Source organism: Meleagris gallopavo, chromosome 15 (genome assembly GCF_905368555.1).
Source record: "Meleagris gallopavo chromosome 15, MGAL_WU_HG_1.1, whole genome shotgun sequence".
NCBI classification, from domain to species: Eukaryota; Metazoa; Chordata; class Aves; order Galliformes; family Phasianidae; genus Meleagris; species Meleagris gallopavo.
The window spans coordinates 6,716,582-6,736,881 of NC_139418.1; the positions used below are offsets into that span (position 1 = coordinate 6,716,582).

General features: G+C 36.6%; 1 protein-coding gene across 1 annotated transcript in view; it reads right to left on the reverse strand.

Annotated features, from left to right (window-relative positions):
• Nucleotides 1–9,806, reverse strand: part of GABRG2 (gamma-aminobutyric acid type A receptor subunit gamma2) — a 67,389-nt gene extending 57,583 nt beyond the window's left edge. The window contains exon 1 of the mRNA XM_003210277.5: nucleotides 9,148–9,806. Coding sequence (XP_003210325.1) covers nucleotides 9,148–9,254 — 107 coding nt within the window. The 5' untranslated portion in view covers nucleotides 9,255–9,806. The remainder of the gene's footprint in view (nucleotides 1–9,147) is intronic.
• Between the last annotated feature and the right edge of the window lie 10,494 nt (nucleotides 9,807–20,300).

Here is a 20,300-nt window from a genome sequence, read left to right on the forward strand (position 1 = left end):
TCACAGGCTTCACTGGCCATAGGATCAAATTGCATCATATCAGTTATTTATACAGAAGCAGAAATGTGTGTTTTCACTCTTAAGTTCAGCTACTAAGATAGTTCTTGGCAATGCAAATATTATTACACTTATCACGTGCCTTCTTTCTTCCAAATCCTCTTACCACATCACTATACCTCCAACCAAAGTTGCATGCTATAGTAATGGATTTGCTTTGCTTCTCATTTTTCTGCACAACTGAGATCTACTATCAGCCCAACAACCTAACCTATCAACCTTCTCATCTGCGTTCTCATTCCACGGCGGCCTTTCCCTTCTCTCTAATTAAAAAAAAAAAAAAAAAAAAGCATAAAGCCCAACTTCACTTCATACAAAAGGCTGCCATGCATTCATCATTTTGGTCTCTTAATTTGATCATAATAACCCATCCTCCTGAATGCCTGCTCTGGTTTCCTATCTGAAGTAACGCCAGGCTTCTTGCCACTCTGTTTGAAACACTGTGTAATTCCTATTCATAATTCATTTCCATATCTCCTTCGGTTCTACCTCCTATTCGTAACAACTGTGCAGCCTTTCTCACAGATAAAGCACTTGCTCTCAGAAGTCTCCCTAAGAGCTATCAATGATTCATCTGCAGAAAGTCAGGCTGACTGTAATTTGAATTATATCAATTATTTGATTATATTCTTCATTCACTGGCATCTGCCTGCTTGTTTGCCTTAAGTGTGATATCTGTTTGGGCAAGGGTTTCTCAAGTGTTTGAAAATATTGTCTACATATCTACAACTACAAAATATTGTCTACATATTTGTGTACCACAAATAAGTATGAGCCAGTAATCTGCATATAGAACTATATTATTGATTTATTTGTGTTTTTTGGTCAGTTGAGTACATTTCTGTACACAGGCACAGTTTGAGTGCCTAAATTTAGGTATAATGACTCTCTGACATATAAAAGTAGAAATAAGAGATTTAGTTTGGGATAGCAAAAGGAGAAAGATGCATGAACTTTATGAATTTAATTAACGTTAATCAGCTGTGCTCCCTTGCCTATTTGATGTACACTTTTAAGTACAAGTGATGAAGACTTTTAAGTGTTAATCTGCAATGAGAAGTTTTTTGTGCCTTCATCAGTTTTTGGAGTACAAAAGCAGAGTATGCGCCATCTTTTTAAAGATTGTACAAGTGAGCAAGAAGTGATTGATTTCTTTATCAGACCATTATGAGTATAATTCAGACTGGTTTGATGACTTCCTTGGTCTCAGCCAACAATATGCATGGATCAGTGAGTTAAGAAAGAAGTGCAGCAGCACTTACTAGCATATATAATAGTAATAAGGCTTTCTAACTTTACCTCATTAATGTTAGTTGTTCTTAATTTTTCCTTTTATCTTTCTTTTTATTTCTATCTCTTTTCCTGCTTTCTCTTGAAAAACAGTCTGAAGGACATTTTATAGAGGATAAATTAAATGAAAGTGCAATTCAGTACATAATCCTCAATCTGTTGCAGCAGGCAGATTTCTGTTTATATCTGAAGATATTTCACTACAGATTAACAAAAGCTTCATATAACCAGAACATGCTATTTGTGTTACACAATACAGCATTGAATCACTATTGAAGGAAAGCATTTTCTGATTTCACCCAGTGTTTTCCAGGGAATTCTGTCAGACAGTTATTTTGGGGTATGCGTGAGAATCTTTTTCAGATGCACTTATCAGTCTATAGTTATATATATATAACTATAGCTATAACTATTTTTCTGTAAGACATAAAGAGCTCAAAAAGCTTAATATAAGTGGCTCAGAGAACAGCTGGCCTTTCATCTCAAGAGTTCACACCAACGTCCAAGGTGGCATTCAGTAAGAAAATATAATTTCATATGTGATTACCTGCATCATTTGGAATAATGCAGGCATAAAAAGTAAATATCTACTCCTCATTCCATTCTTTCCAATGCTTATTGCTATCCTTCATTTCTTTCAAATGTTTTTCTTTCCATGTACTGGTATTTTATTTATGGTAATAAACTGTATACATTGGCTTAGGTTTTGTAAAAGTGCTATTTCTTTTATGTTTCGCTGTCTGCAAACAGATGAAAGTTCTATCTTGTAAGAGCAATATTTAGTTTGATATACAATGGCCAGATTTCACAGTTAGGCCTACGCACTGTGTTGTACATTACTGATTATGTGTGAAAATGTCCTTCAACTAATTCTGAAAAAAATAGAACTGATTCTGTAGTGAAGAAAATATGACTTACACATAAATGATTTTCTTACTTAATTGTTTGCTTAATTGAGATTCTTGTATAAATTATTGAACTTCTATCAGCTGCCGTCACTTTGCAGACATGAGGATAAAATAATGATTACTCTGGGTCAGATCAGCTATATAGTGGGTCATGTATTCTGCATCTGATATGCCAGTAGCAGTAGATAAGAGTGAAAAGTGTGGCAAGAATATAGCAATTCTTCCCTAGTAAAATCTCTCTGCTTTCAGAAACATGCAGCTAGAGACTTTCTGTAATGAAATCTTGCCACTGACTTTAATACTCCTTGGTGTATTTTTCTTGGTTTTGATTCTATATAAAACTTTAGACTTTGCAGTTTCTGATGAGAAAGAAAAACATTTTGTTAAGTTTTCACATAGCAGTGATAATTTCTTGAGGTGCTCTGTGCCTTTTATGTAAGAACACAAGCGCTGCTTCTGTCGTGAACTTTCTTGATGTTGCTTAGAACATCATATGAAAAAGCATTATGCAGCTGAAGCACTCATTTATATGGGAAGGTGTTTGCAAGATTTCTTCCCTGCTTATGCAGTCACTGAATTACTTCTCCTTAATGATGGCTTTCAGCAGCATTAAAGCCTCCTTTTTCTGAAAGTAGTTGCATTAAAAATATTATCCATTCAGATAAATAAGAGGATATCATTGTGTGCCAGAATGAATGCCCAATATTCAGTCTGACAAGATTCACATATTAATTTCCTGTCCAACTATACAAACAACCCAGAATCATGCTAACTGTAACCCTCACTGTTATCTCTATAGCTGTCTTCAACCTACTGCCTTACCCCTCTTTCACTTTGTCTTAGTAAGCTGGCAGATGCTGGATCTTGTGAAAATATGTAACCACTATCCCCCTCTTTTTAAATTCGGTTTTGAATGAATAAAATGAAAAATATGTTTTATATATAATTTTCTCACTTGAAATAGTTTCATAGTACATTATAATTGAATTTCTAACCACTTCATATGGCAAGTTGAAAAGTAAACATTATTTTTTCCTTATTTCCAAAGGAAAGATCGTTGATGTTTTCTTTGTCTCCTAGATTAGACCAAAACTAAATTTCTTCTGAATGGAAAGAGTCAAACAGGCATGTTACGTCTGGACATAACAGAATGAAAATGCAGTTTGGGCTTCTGTTCTGGTGCTTTCTTCAGGAATGTAGTCTTTTAATTTGTCGTACAGTGGATGTAAATTGTCCTGAGTAAACAGCCTCCACCTTTGCATCCAGAAGCATACTTTAAGGAAAGTTACTTGGACATCTATTTCTATCATCAGTTATCATCTTTTCTAAAAAGAGATAAATAAACAGGCATCTTTCTCTTTTACTGCCTCAAAGTCTCCCTAATTCTTATACAGAACTTCCATTCACCGAAAGCAATCTCTGCTCTTTAGTGGAGAAATTCCTTTATGGCCAGTGGGTCAGGACAAGACCTGTGTGCCACTTAAGATCAATTTATATTACAGTTTGTGGGCAGAAGTGCAGTGTTAAGTTTAAGCTGATCTTCTATTGGGAATAAATTTCACCCTGGAAGAAAAAAAGTCTGTTTGTAGCTATTGTAAATCAGTTAGCAGGAATGTTGGTTGAGGTCTTTTTGCGAAGAGTTTTGCATTGTAAGTGTAAGAAACACTTCCTGAAGATTCTTTTAAGCTACAAGTTAACTTTGGGTTATTCCCAGCTCTGAGCTCTGGATATATAACTACTGATAACACTTCACATCACATAGGTCCTGGCTTTTCTCTCAGCAGCAGACTGACTTCATTTGGTCAAGCATTACTGTGAGGATTAAACAAGGTCCATTACACGAAGCTGCTGAGATGTTGAGAATTAGATGTAGAATAAAGTGCTGAATTCTTAGTAGACATCACTGGGAAAATGCAAAATCAAACCTTACTTATGATGCAATAAATCTACATCAAAACAAACAAAACTTTCAGTTCTAACATCCCTGAGTCAATCGTTTTGTGTATGTGTGCATATATTGCAAGCCTGAATCTGTATTAAGGGAGCCTTTAGCTAGCATTGTATTCTCCACTGCCATACAGTAGTTTGTAAAGCAGCAGTTTATACTGCAGTGGTGATGCAGAGAACCATAGTGCACGTTAGTCATTTTGTTGTATGTTTTCAAATAACAATCAAATGAAAACTGTATTATAAAATTGGTATCTAGCAATGTGTAAAACTTTTATAGCTGAGCATAACATGAGAAGGGCTACCAAGTACTGAGATAACTTTAAATCAACTAGCACATCTCTCTGGTGCAGGACAGAGCTGGAATAGTCTCAGCAGAAATATGAGATGAAAATATGAAGAAATCAACCTTCCTATAAGCATGTGTATCGGTTGTTTCTCACCTATATCTAATATTTTACCTACTCCTTACTCATAATTTACAACTCAGTTCTTTGTTGGAGCAAGGAGTGGTCATTTCTTGAATACAAAAGTGTTTAAGGATAGCAGGACTGACACTTGTAATGAGTTTTCTTTGACCAAATATGTGCTTTCTTTCCTTTAATGCATTTGTTCCTGATGGTCCCCCTTTTAATTTTTTGTGCAGCGTTACAGTTTCTCAACCAGCCAACTGAGCAAGAAACAAGAAAACAAGACCACAGTCCAAATCAACAAGATATTTTTTTCCAGATGAGTTTAGACTTAAGACACAAAGCTGTGATTTGAATGGCCATTGAGAAAACATGTAATACGAACTGTATGGGAAATAGTACATTTAAAGAGTAGACTCATTCCTAAGGCTATATTTTCTGTAGTTTGTTGTTATTTTTATTAGGAAGTTTTGCTTCTCAGATTTTCAAAAGCTTTCTAATATTATTTTGCATATTCATCACAGTAATTTGGAATAAATTAATTTTAGCATGCAAGTTATGGCTTAGTGGTATAGTCACTAAAACAGAAGTTAGTTATAGGGTTTAATCCACACTTCCAAGTGCAAGTAGGGAAATTATGTGTACAACTTTTTACGCTCCCATCAAGATATCAATAATGAGCAAGGGAGAATCTTGTTTAATTGTTCAAATCTAGTTTATATCATTGCTTTTTGTAGTCTTTCTATTAGAATCATAGATGTTCCAAATTCCTTCTCTGAAACACTTCGAATCCTGGCACTGTAGCTGATGATTGATAGAAGTCAGAAATGCAGTATGGCTGTAAAAACTCAAAGGCAGCTTTGCCCTCCTTGCTGCCTCCCAGTATTTCAAGTAGAGTTCAGGTCCTCTGTCCAGACAGTCTCACCTCTGCTCAAATGAACACCGTGTGATATAGACCGATCAGCACTAGATCTTCACTTTCACAGTAGCATGGACAAGTCACTGTTTAATGGCACCTAGATTCACATTTTCTGCCCTGATGCCTCTTTAGAAAGGACCATTCCTTGTTAGCTGAGAAACTCGCTCTTGCTGAACTACATCATATTCCAATAACTCTCCTGGTGACTTCTGCTGGACCTCCGGCTTAATACAAGTGCTATACACTTTGTGAAAGCATTGGAAGCTAGTGTATGAATGACTACATCTACCAGATTAATACCAAACTGATGTTAGCAATCTTTACAGTAATTCTAAAGGACTGTTCAGCTCAGGGATATTCATGCCCCTTTTAATCATTATTATTGTATCATTTATCACACAGCACAAGAAGCCAGCTGACACTGCTAGTGCTTTGCAAGAACAATTTTATTTATATCCATGCTAATAAATATATACATATTCACATACACACCAAAATATTTTGGTGTTAAAATAATTTTCTTACTTGTGTTTTTTTCTGACCAATCTTGACAGTTTTCAATTTTAGGTATCTAGCTGCAGCATAGAAACATTGCCATTCCACTACTTGGGCAGTTACAAGAAGAAAAATAAAAGTAGTCAGTGTCCAACATTTCACATCTAGGCATTGCTCTGCACTAGTCTCATGTGACTTTTGCTGACAATTTGTTAGAACCAATGGCTATGCAAAAATAACAAATAAAAGCTGTGTGTAAACAGTATGCATGGTATAGCTCTAAGTCTATCTGAACCTTTGCTGGTCAGTGAGCTCTATTACATATAATAAGCATTAAATACTCATTGCATGTTTGATAAGTTTAATCAAATATTAGTTCCAATTAAACGCCACACTGATATATGCAAATCTTATAGTATCATCTTTACATTTTTAAAACGTTTTCTCAAACACAGGATTTTGGTGCACAGAACTTTGGAGTTTTGTTTGGTTCATTTTCACTAAAACAGTGTTTCAGTCAAGAGGATGGGCTGCACAATGCAGGTACATGTGTTTGAGTGATGGGATGATGGAGAAACTCTATGCAGTTTGTTACAAACATCATGAAATGTGGAAGGAAGTGCTTCCTAGAACTTTTCTGTGCACAATTATAGGGATGTACTGTGTGGATATGATGAAACTAATTATATTAAATTACTGCAAAGGTAATATGCTACTGTGGGGTAATGGGACATTTATTCTGAAATTATTGAAATCATGGTTTATTGTTTTCAGTGCTGCTTGAATGGTTTTCTCCAATGAATTTCTCAAGAGTATAATCTTTTTATATTGAATTGAGAAAATCCTCTACACAGTATTAATCTGTGTAACTTCCATCAGAGTCTGCAAAGACTGAAACTTTTGCACATACTGACTGATGGCAACACGTTTGTTCACACGCATAACATGAAACATGTTAGTGTTCAGTTACATAGGTCTGTAAGAATTTCAATGTCCAAGACAAGTGACACGTACTGCAATTAAGTTCCCCTCTGTCTGAACTGTTTGAATGAATTTTAAGAAAGAAAAAATTTCCTTCTGAATGATATCTATAAAGAAACACTATCTAAAATCAACGTTCATAACTCTCAGCCCATGACTTTCCAAAACTAACAGTGAAGTTTCTTCCACAACAGGAAGAGAAAAGTGTTTTGATTATTAGAATTAAAACATCTTCATGCTGATCCATTGAAAATGTTTTTGTAAAGCATTTAGGAGAATTTTTCCCTTAAATTATATTTATTTAATGCTTCTTCTCTGTCTGCTATTTTTCTTTAAAATATGATGTAAACAAGGTGTCAGAGGAAACCATCTTGCCTATTAGACGATTATGAGCAGAAAACAACCCTTTTCTGAGCTGAAACTTTAATTTCTACTTAAATAATTTCTTTTAAAGCTTTTGAAATAATTTTGGCAAAATTCCTCGAAGGCTACGTCAATCTGAAAGATGAGTGAAAAGAAGGAAGTGTGTTAAAATAACTATCAGGGATTATTTTGGTGGAAGTTTTATGGCAAAATGAGACTGTTTGTGTAACCTGAATGCTTAACAATGAGAAAGAAGGAATAATCACACAGAGCAATAGAAACACAGGTCTAGCTACCTCAGCTGAAGTTCTCAGCATTGTTCAGGTGAACTGCTTTCTTGAAATCCTCTAAAAGCTCATTTTCCATTGCTATATTCACATAGTAATCTTAAAGAATTCTTACAAAATCAGAGAAGCCTTACACTTTTCTTACTTCTGACAATGAAGTATCTCTCCTAGTGGGCTCACCAAGTTTTCTTTCACTGTCTACTCAATTTTCATCCACTTTATATGTATTTCTTTAGAGAAATTCTTTACAAAGTTCTTTTAATGTGATGAAAGTTACCATAAAAACCAGCAACTTTAGTTTTCCTGGCCAGCAATTTTGGCCTTTTGTTTTGCTTGGAAGTAAAATCCTACCCCATAGTTCAATTGTTCTTAAACAGAAAAACCAGAAAGAAAAATAAGTAAAGGCATGTTTTAGTACAGCAATGTCCAGAGAAAAGAACTGAGATAAGAAAGAAGGTAAATTTGAATGAGGAGACTGTATGAATACAGCATTAATAAATTAAAAGTAGTGGGTTCTAACTTCTATGATGTATAAATGACAACATGGCTTGTGCAGCTGTGAGGAAAAGTCTGTTACCATTTAAAAGGCCAGATACTTTGCAATGCAGTGCTACTTTCTCCTCTAAACTGTTAAATGCACAGTCCACAATTTTTTGCAAGAATGCCTGGTTCAGCGTAATGCTTGGCACTGCAGCTATACTCACTTCTCTCCCCCCCCCTCTCCACTTTCTGCCCATCCATATATAAACTCCTTCTTCCTCTGCTATAAATTTCTGGCTCTTTACATTAATGTATACACATGCAACATGCACAGGTTATCTTCACAGAACATGTGCCAGCCTGAGGGGAAAAAAGCTATTGTAAACATTCGTCTAATCTAACTGGCTGTGTGATTTGCAAGCACTTTATTACATCCCATTGCTGGTTCCATCAGCATTAAAAGCATCTCAGAAACCGGGAAATGTGGGCAGCATCCCATTGCCTGCCTTGGGAGGGTTGCAGAGATCTGCATCCCTGTCCTTGGTCCTAAATCCTCGCGCTGGCTCCTTGCAGATGGAGCAAACTACAGTGCTTCTCAGCTCAGAGCCCGGGCACAGCCATGATGCGGCTGCTTCGGTGGAAACAAACATGAAGGCACAGACAATCTGCCCACAAAACACAGCTGTATTGTAACTCCTTGCACTCTAGCAAACAATAATTCAGAGACAGAAGGCTTCATTAATATGGCATCAAATTCCATGAAACACCCGGCATGTACCATCGCCACACACACCCGCTGCTTACCCTCCCCGTCCGTTTCAGAGCAACCACAATTGTAACAGAAATAAAACATTCTAAGATCTAGTCTTCTAGGAGACAGATGAATGCAATGCCGCTATACAAACCTCCGGCATTCTCACTACGGCTCTGCGAATTTGCAAACAGCATCTTCACCCCCCAGTCCTCCCTCCCCCCCTCCCCAACAAACAGAATCAGAAAGCACATCTTACCACTGGATGAGAGAGAGGAACACAAGTGCCCACACCATCATTTTGAGAGAAAATGCAGGATTCAAGAGTGCAGTGCTCCCCAGGCTTGTTGGATTTGAAGGAATCATCTCTTTCTCTCTCCCCCCCAACCCTGTTTTTTCCCCTTTCCTCTTGGTTGCAGATGGATCCGTCCCCTTCTTTAATTTTTTTTTTTTTTTTTTTTTGGTAGTGGTTCTCCCCCCTCCCTACCAGGTCCCGTCAGTGGGATGATACATTGCGCCCAGCTGCGGGAATTAATATGCAGGGGGGCAGAAATTAGATCTGCACAAGCCCTTTGCAGATATAATCAAAAAACGTCAGCTCAGGCAGCAGGCAGCAGCTTCCCGATCCAGGGGAATAATATAATTGGGAGAAAAGAACAGAAAAAACACACACACACACAGACACTCACAGAATAAAAACAGTCAAGGGAAGGAGAAACACATACACATGCACATATCTACAAAACTACTCACATACATGCAAAAAAAAATAATAATCTGAAACAGCAATGGAAAGAGTAAATGAGAGGAAAAAAAAGAAATGAAAGAATAAAGCAATGGAGCTTCTGCCTGAATGCAGATTAACTCCGAGGTCAAAGTGGAAATGATGCACTCTGCTGCAGCACAGATTAACACATGCGTGGTGTCAGCCGTGGTGCTTTTTAACCTTTGATTACACATATGCAGGCAGCCGGGATTTTCGTTTTGAAGGCGAGAAGGATTTGGCAGGCATAAAAAGGGAGGTTGGAAGGAAAAGCTTGCCCTGTGCTGCTGAGCATCCTCATTTTTCTAAACAGCTTGAAAATCGTGATTGCAAAGCGAAAAAATAAAAGGATGGATCGGGGGAGTGGAAAGGGGAGGGATGGTTGTTGCTAAGTAACTCAGGAAATAAGGAAAGCAGCATTGGTGGAGTCAGTATGAATGAGGTGATTTAGTGTGTGATAGGATTAGGGAGAAATGCAAGGTTTTCATCTCCCCTCCCCGTAATAAAATCAGGTTAGACTAACACAGGAAATACTTCCCAGGCAGAGGGGAAACACTAGATGCCCATAAAAGCTGGATATTGCCAAATTTTGGAATCCCAAGTTCCGCTGTTCAAACCTGTAATTTAGCTGCTTTTTTGGCAGTAAAACAAATGGAATCTCATGATTTCCCAGAGGCAGGGCACCTCATGCTAACACAGCCACTTGGACCACTAACAAATTCTTGACCCTCCATTTTTTTTTATACCTAAAAGCAAAACAAACATAGACAGCACTAAGCTTCCTCAAACCTGCTTAGGAGCTGGGAGACTGATGTGCAAATATAACACGCAGGAAGTGGTAAGTGTAACCTGATGCCATCTCACTTCCAAGCCCATCCCTCTGGAAGAGAGAAAAAAAGAATTGTTTTAAGGAGCACTCAAACAGAAAGCAAGTAAAATGCTTCAGAGAGGATAAAGACATCAGCATTTACTTCAGTACCAAATTTGATGCCTGGATCCTCCTAGAACCTGCCAGTACTTGGGATGATGTGGTAACTCCAATGTCCAAATGCAGAGTGTATTTCATCCATCAAAAAACAGACAGTAATTGTTCTGCTGACAGCTCAAAAAACATAGATCCTGCACTCAGCCATCAAGCTACGTATTTTTGTTTTTCATTTCCAAATACTGTATATGTAACTACAACAGGAGATAGATCAATGTCATCAAATGAATGAAAACACATCTGGGAACTAGATACTACCTTCCATGATCATTCATGCCCATATCTAACATTGTCTCTGTATGTTCATCAGTGTTTCCAAGCAAAGTACCAGGTTAGGAGCTTGATTCTTAATATTTCCATTCACTGATCTTATTCTTAATTGTCACTTCTCCAATCTGAGAAATATTCACAGATAAAAAGCTATAAAATATCCCAAATGCTCTCCCTGTATTCCTCTACCAATATATGTGTGTAAATATATGTGTATGTATGCATATTCAAACATTAACATTTGCTCATCGTTCACTTTATTACCTGTCAACATGCCACTTCTGTGGTTTTACTACTGTAGTCTCTCTCATTAGTTACCCAAACATCCCTTTGAAGGTTAACAATACTGTGTATGTTTTGATGTGGGAGTCAGCATTGTTTATAGTTGATCTAAGCATCTGAACTCTGCTCATGTTATCATTTTCAGTACACTGTGTCTGCTATTATATAGGGAGTATCAACTTTACACTACAGATTATTTGTCCCAGAGCAAAATTTCCTAACCTTTTTGTCTGAAAATAATTCCTCAACTCCCTGCAAAATTTTTCTGCATGTTTACTCCAGAGGTGCAGCTCATTATGTTCTGCTGGAGAGGCTAAGGATCTGCAAATGAAGAAAAAACTTCTGGTGTCAAGTCTTAAGGTTTTATGGTTGTTTTTTTTTTGTATGTGTGCAGGATTTTTTGTTTGTTTTCTCCTTGCACTTCCCATCACAGCTAGGGTATCTCAAAAGGAGTTAGAAAGTGTTATATTAATCCTCTACTACTTGGAATACATTAAGATGTACAAAGATATAGCCCATCAATAATATTATTCTGGTAGATGTGATGTTAACTGTACCTTTTATTTATATTGTTGATTGGCTATCATTGCATTTTGATGAATAAGTGTGTCCTAAAGATTGTATACATTGTTCTGCATATTAAAAGTGGCATCACTTTATGATGCATGATGATTTTCAGAAGTCTGCAGTTGACTATGGACATCAACTCAGGTAGTGGAAATTAAGGATTTAGCCTCTGGTACAGTCAGTGGACCACACAGAGGTCAAATCACATTTCTCGGTGCTCTTACAGAGTAGATATCAGTGCTGACATCATTTCAGTATCTGAATATTTGAACATGATTCATAAAACGTACCCACCATTAATGTTGGTTGTAAGTGGTCTTGAATGCAAAATCATTCTACAGTTCGTAGCCCTGTCTTAGAGGACGGGAAAGCAAAACCAGGTTTTACACAATGCATTTAAATATTGTAATTATATTATAATTCTGGTTATGATGACAACCTTTGTGGGGAAAAACATTATTTGTTTGCAGCAGATGTACTGCTCCAGCAAACAAAAATCTAGTAGACTGTTTTCTATTCAAGTACATTGCCTTTGAAGCTCAGGTTTCTGCATTTTATATCTGCAAGCTTAAATCGTACAGCAATCTTCCAGAACTGCATCATAATAAATTATCACAAGGGACCAAATTTACATGAGGATGCTGCCTGGTGTCAAATGTTTATCTGGCACTTTGTGTGTGATAAATCAATCCCACATATTCACTTGTCCCTGAGCACAGACGTGATATCTTCACAACAAATGACTTAAAGGTTTTGTATAGAAAAAGATGTCTTATGAAAAATAACTAAACACAGATGTGATTGTTCCAAAGTGTACTTTCTGTATCAGACCAGAATAATACAGCAGCATTCTACTATACTTTGGCAGACATTTTGTTCATTTACAGATAGGTTTCTAGATCCCATTGATTTCCAAGGTGTCTTTAAGCCCAAAGAAAAAACCTGGCTCTTCCTCATTATTGAAATTATTTTTCCTGTGTATCAAATACTGTATCATACATTACCAGAGAAGACAAAAGGATCCAATTGAAATAAAAACAAAGTATTGAACTCAGGTCAGGCCCTCCACTCATTCCCTGCAGCCTGAGCAATTTCTTCCACAGCTGACAGCACCCCTTTGGCTTGCAGAAAGAAATAATGGGAGGGAAGGGGAAGGGGTAAAGTGAAAATATACACACTGCCAATGTCAAGAGATTGCCAAGTTATCACCAGAAAAGACTGCATTTATTTTTTTCCTATCTGGAAGTCCTTTCTGTATCAGCTTGTCATTTCTCGTGACATTTTAGAAAAGAATAACAATCAAACAAACAAAAACCACCACAACAAAATATTCCTGAAGCTCATTTGCTACTTTTCAAGTGGCATAAAACTGGGATAAGAGGTAACACTGGCTTATATGGGTCATGATAAAGATGTTTCTTAAAGGCAAAAAAAAGAAGGGAAACATTGTCTTGGCACCTAAGCTGTCTAGTGATGATTTAGCAGACACTGATAACTACGTATCAACTAATCTCTTGATCCTTAGAAAAACAGATGAGATATTTAAAGTTATTTTTATTTGTTTTCAGAAATATTTTTATTTAACTATTTCATCAGGTTTCTATTCCAAGCAATCAATTTCTGAGCATCTGACTTAGAATTCTGGTAGCCTAAATGCTGCCATAACACAATCCCAAAATATTGTATTTGTTTATACGCTCTGATCTTCTGTTAAAACAGAACAGAAATATGTTTTTAACTACAAGCTCGCTTACTGTACTTAGATTTTCAAGTTTCTGCCAGCAAAAGCCATACCAAAGGCTTTACTATAAACATCTACTATTCTCTGATCACAAAACTCTTTCAGCAAACTGTGTTCACATATCCCAGCCACTGACCTTGAGAAAGCTGTCTTCCCTTGCTGTAATGTTCAAAGAACCTGCTCCATTACACTAACTCTTCTTGGAAAAAAAAACACCATATCAAGATACGTTCTAGGGAACACAATGATGGTTCTTTTCTAAACAGTATCATTAGTGCCTAGGAGATATCTCAACCCCACAAGAGTTTCAGAAAAGTACTATTTTTAGGAGCCATGTATAGATATATATTCATATATGTGTTCATCTTTAGCAAGGTTTCTTACACATAGTATTTTGAGTATGTTTGTATTGGACAAGCTTAGGTCAGGAAACTGTGTTCGAACTACAGCTTTCTCCACATACCTTGTGCTAAATCTCTAAGTTAAAGACCAGTGTCTTTTGAGACCACCTCAGGAAGGCAATTCCTGCTTATCCTGCTTATCAGTCAAGTACTGAAACGAGGGGGTAAGGAATAAACTAGAGTTGTCTTCATTCTCTCACTCCTGAAAGAACAGCAGACAGGTAATGCCACTACTGCCTCTGGGATCATGCTGGAATTTTTATCTGGAGTTATGAGGGAACCCTATGTTGGAGGGCTGCTCCAAAAATAATCCCTTCTATTTTATTATGATGGCCCACAACATCAGAGGCAGATATCGGTGGGATGGCAAGAGAGGTTGAACCGTCCCAAGCAATATTCCATTACATGTTGTTGCCGTGCAACAGATGGCTTCAGAAGCGCAGTGTGACAAGACAGCATCTGACACGGAAGTGTGTATGGAGCAGCAGTCTGTCATTGAATTCTTCCAGAAAAAAAAATGCATCTGCTGACATTCATTGATTCTTATTGAATGTGACCAGACAGTGGATGTCAGTGAGGCAATGGGTGGTGCCTTTCAGCAGTGGTCACAGAGATATGAAAGACATGCCATATTCCAGATAGCCATGCACAGCTGTCCCACCACTCAATGAAGAGCATCTTGATAAGCTTATCCATGCAAATCTGCAGATTATAATCAGGGAACTGTATACAGAGCTGAGTATCAGCTTCAGTGCATTGGAAATGATGGTGGTAATGTTGGAATATCTCAAAGTTTGTACCAAGTGGGTCCCACAAACGCTCAGACAGGAAGGGAAAGAACACCACATGCAAGGACCTATTGAACCAATATAAGGCCGAAGCTGACAGTTTTCTGGATTGCATCATTACCGGTGATGAGATGTGGTGTCACTGCTGTGAGCCAGAGTCAAAACAGTAGTCCACTGAGTGGTAATGTGAATTCCGCACTGAAGAAAAAGTTCAAGATGCAGCTCTCAGCATCTTGTGATGTACAGTTTTTTGGGATGGAAAAGGGGTTATCCTTCTGGATCTCCTGGAACCCAGACAAACCATCAACTCTGACCACTACATTGAAATGAGGACTAAGATAAAGGCTTGAACTTCCAGAGTCAGGCCAGAGGAGAAGGCAACCTTTCTCTTGCAACGTGGTAAAGCCAGGCCTGGTAATTGTTTGAAGACCACAAACCACACCGTCAGTCTTGGCTGCACTTTCCTACCACACTCACATATAGTCCAGATTTGACACCTTCTGACTTCTATCTCTTTGGGACAATGAAAGATGCACTGGGTAGAAGTGGGCAACATTTTCCTAGCAATGCTGCTGTCATAGCAGCTGTGAAACACTGCATCAGCTCTGCTTGTACAGCATGCAGGCTCTTGTTCATCACTGACTAAAATGCATATCTACTGGTGGTGACTACGTTGAAGAATAGTGTTTTCTAGCTGAAAAACTGAAATAAATAGGAGACATTATTTTCAAAGCAACCTACGTACTTTCAGTAGGATGAGTTCCAATCAATCATTTCCAGTATAATTGGGATCAGTCATCATTCAACCTATTTACATACTTTTTTTAGAAGTTTGCTTTCAGTATGTGCATAGCATAAACTTCTAACTGTGTATACTGTACCGATTAATTAAATTCAGAAATAAAAAAATCTAAGTCCTATGGTAGGAACCTTGGAACACTGGAACAGTTTGCTGAAGTCTAACAGGTATATAAAGGTCCCTTCACTTGTTTCCAATGACTGAGAAATGCTGTGTATAAATTGTAGCTGAAGGCTTATATTAAAAAATGGACTGCAATTAAACAAAAGAGAATTAAATATGTTTAAAAGAAGCTTTTAAACATAAAAGTAAAAAGCCAATATCTTTTTATCTGTAAGGACCCATAGAAATTCATTCCTTTAGTAGGTTAAAGGGCAGTGAAAATATTTGAAGCCACTTAAATAAAAAGATGTATTTTTAATGATTTAAATGAGAAAAAAAATGAGAAAACAACACATATTGAAGGTAATGAGAAATTAGGCATGTGAGATAAAAAGCAAATGGAGAAAAAATGATGAGAAATGGGGAGTACTGCGAACAAGATCAAAAGAAAGTGAAGAAAAAAGTGATTTCCTAGGATGTTATATAAAGTCTATAGCTTCTTTTCATCTCTCCCTCTCAAGTTCAGTTTTCTGAAATGAAAGCCCACTGCTAAGTAATGATTTTCAGGATAATATTTCTAAAATAAACTTACTGTGTTTCACGGTATTTGGTCTGACATTACTTACAACATACTCAGAACTGTAACTGCATCAGAAATCTCTTCGGATCATTGTGTCTGCTAGAGAATTACAATACACTTATTTCCCTTCCCTGTTTGCTTGCCTTTTTTTTAATAGTAAATATTAGTAATTTTTAATAGTAAATATTTTTATAGTAAATTTTCTATTATATTATCCTCCTTAGCACCTATAAATTATACAGACAATAACAATATAACAGTATAACAATAAAATAGAAGTGAGTTCTGAATTATCCCTTTTCCACTGAAATGTAGATTGTCTGATGATCTCAGTTGCAGACTTGATTTGAGCTTTTACATATATTTCCCCATAGTTCTAAGTTTACAAGAACACTGTTGCCCCCAAATATAAATATAGTGCTATAGTTCTAAATATAGTGCTACAGTTCTATATCATCCATATATGTCACTCAGTAAGTCCAACGTATACTGGAAGAAACGTTTCCCTATTGGCTGCCATAGTTTATTTTTTCATATGAAATGAGATTTTGGGAGATGCTATGACTCCATACAATAATAGGAAGACAAAAAATCATTCTAATTTAGTATTTTACTCTCTTCAGCACTACAAAGCTTTCAGAATTGGGACTGAAAACACAAAATATTTCTGAAGAGCTGCCATAGAAACTCTTAACAGCTCAGGCTGAAATCTGAGATCTGGGTAAAAAGAAAAGAAAAGAAAAAAAGAAAAAAGAAGGAAAAAAAAACCCAAAAATTTGTAAGCTGCCTTCAGTTTCAAAGCTTGCTAGTTTAGTTTTCCAGTTCTCTTATTGCAAAGTCAGAGGAGCTGTTGTGATTAGAACTAATGGATTAATCTATCAACACAATCCCTTCAGTACTTCAGTGTAAACAAAACTAATTTTAGAGCAGAAATAACTGCAAAAATACAAATGTTCAAATGAATTTAAATATATTAAACACTATAATGTCTAGGCAGGTTAGGATAATGATTATCAATGGTAATTATTAAACAGCTGTGCAATTAAAATTGATAACATCATAATCATGATTAGATGGCATTGCTTATTTTGAAGTCTGTTTTATTATTCCAAAGGCTTGCATTAAATCAAATATTAATTTATATATTAATAAAAACTAGAGCAAGGCAAGAGAAATGGAATTTAAAAGACTACTATAAGAAAGATTCATTTTTTACAATCTCTGTGTCTACTACCACTTTCAAATATACAGGGTCAGGAAGAAATTAAAATGGGAGAATCCCCAAATTTGCCCAGTTGAGATAGTACTGATCTAATACTGAACTGACACTGCAAGAGAACTTTAGAAGGAGGCTTTCAAGTACTTCTTAGTTATTGGGTTAATTGTACACACTCCCGTTATTTTAGAAAGATGTCTCAGACAGAAGTTAAAACCAAGATTTAATTTCTTAAGACTTTTGAGCTGTTTGTTTCAGCAAATATTGATTTAATTGTTTGTACTTTTCACAAAGAAAAAGCCAAGAAACTAATGGACTGTACACTTTCATATTTGTCAGACCACGTCAACAACAGTGATCTCAGAAGGTATCCAGGAATAAATGCTGTTTTGCTGCTTTTCTGTCTGCATGTGTAGCAGCAGACACCAGTGTCCTTATTTAAACTAGTTATTCAAAATAAAGTGGCTGAATTTTTTCAGAGATGTTTTTTAATTAAGTTTTTTTATAATTTCAGAGCAACGCCCTCAGCATCAGAAGCAACATGTTGTGCCTCTGAGGTAGCGGGTTTGCATAACCACCGGCAGAAAGGCATTTATTTCTTTCTTTATTAATAATTCATCAGGCCCTACAAAACAGATTCTAAGAAAAACACTGAGAGGTGGGACCAAGCTCACAGGTTCACATCTAAAACTGAAATTTCCCTCAGTGGGAAATAAAAAATTCCGAGGTTTTAATTTGTTTTAAAGCTAATTAGCCTAATGTTTCTGACATTAGCTTTTACATGCGAAATTTCTTTCTTTCCAGTCTTGAAACAGATAAGCTTATCTTGTGGCCCAGAGTTTGGCTTTAAGTGCTCAGGCATGGAAACGGGCAGCTGCCCCAGCACTTCTTTGAGTATTTTTGCCCTGAAGGATGTGAAAAAGCAACACGGCAGCCCTGTTCTGCTGGGTCCCACACGTCTCCAGCACAGCTTCACTGCTGGAAGGGAGAACAGAAAGTGGCCTTTTTTGCAGCAGACAATATTGTTGAGGTATCAAGGGATTTAATTAAAAGCCAGAGGTTATGGTGCGTTAAAAGATGCACTCTTTATGTATATAATCTTCCGTATGAAGGTAAATCTATTCTTATTCTCAATTAAACAAACACTGGTATTTGAAACTGCTCCATTCAGATAGGTTTCCTAGGTGCTCCTTCCAGGCTTCTGCTGCATGGTAGAAATGGAATGTATGGACAGCTTTCCCAGGGAGGAAAAAAATTGCTTAACACTGTTTGAAAGAGACAACAGATGGAGAGACTGTTTCTCAGAATAATCCTCCCTAGTGGACGTTGAAGTCACAATCCTGCAGAAAGACAGAGGGCAAAATTTCTCTTGCAACATCTGTGAAAGGCAATCTAGGGAAAACAAATAAATTGGCCTCTTTTAAATGACAGATGACCGCACATGACCCAGAGTTATTTATATATGACAACATGTTTGCTTATTTGCATCCTTTCATTTTGTTTATGGATGGTTTAACTGAATTTTCAGATATGTTTTGTCAGATCACGCTCCCAACCCTGGTTCTTTTACACTGTTCAAAGTAGGGACAGAAAATGTGCTTAAGCAGCTGGGGAATTCTTGGCATCAATATCCCAAAGGTAATTCCAGTCAGGTTTAGGCCAGCTTTCTTTTTTTTTTTTTTTTTTTTTCCATTTATTCTTATCCTTCTCCTCAGAATAGAAAGCAAAATGCTAGAATAGAAAATTCTCCCTCCACCCTTTTTTTTTCTTGAAATGTCATCCATATATGCAAATATTTCTCATCATTTCTGTTCTCCTTTTGGTAGTGAATATACTATTAAACTGTAAAACTTTACAGTTTTCTAGCTTTATGTCCATTCATTTTTAGCGTAATTAAATATTTTTTTTCTTTATTCCATTTGTTGATTTGGGCAGTGTATCCTATATTGCTTTGTAGCGTCTAGAGGCTAATTATAATACTCATTCTGCTTTGTAACATTCATTACAGCTGCTCTCTAACATTTTGGTTCTGTGTTTATCAGTAGATTCTTTTTTTTCCCCACAGTTCTTTTTCAAGTCTTGCTATTTCCAGAATTTGAATATTCGTTGTTTGATTGAGTGTATTAAATTGTATAGAAGTAAATATGGGTTTTCCCTGTAGCAGAATGTCACAGAATGAGTTTCAGTACTGCTAAAACGAGTTAAACTGAGGGAATGCAACAAAAACAAAAAAAGTATGCTGGAAATAGGAATAAGAACAGATGGCCAAAGTTAGCATTTTTAGATTCTGATATTACATAAAGTGGTAGGAGGAAAACTAAAAAGGTCAATAGCAAGCTTTTCAATAGTAGAAAGATTCTGTTGATACTCTCTTATCCAAGCTCATTTACAGTAATGAAGTAAATAGATAGCCTTTTAAATGGGAGTTATTTTCTCTGTGTTTGCGGCAACTGAAAATCTCATTGCGAAAGCCACCGGTTTCAACATGAAAATGCTTGATCTGTTAAATTGGGATTGCAAGGATACCTATAGCTATGGCTACTTGCTCTTTGTGGTTTTTTAAGGCTTTTGCATTTATTTGAAAGAAATTACTAATCAATTATTTCATACGATCAGATCTGCACTATTCATCTGCAAATTAAATCCCCTGTAATAACCATCAGAGACACTGCCACAGCCTGTCCCCAAAGGAAAGACAAGTGTCTCTAGTTCCTGGATCGAAGCTGTTTACTGCACTTCACGCCTCATTTCTCCAATATCAAACACTTTATTTGGGAGCTCAGTTACTATCCAAAATTTTGTAACATTGCCAAGGAACTTTCACGTGAATTCAGGATGCACTGTTTATTTTATTGTGTGAAAAGAAAACCAGAGTAGACTCGCCTGTATAATCTCTGCTGTGAAACATAGTGGCTGTA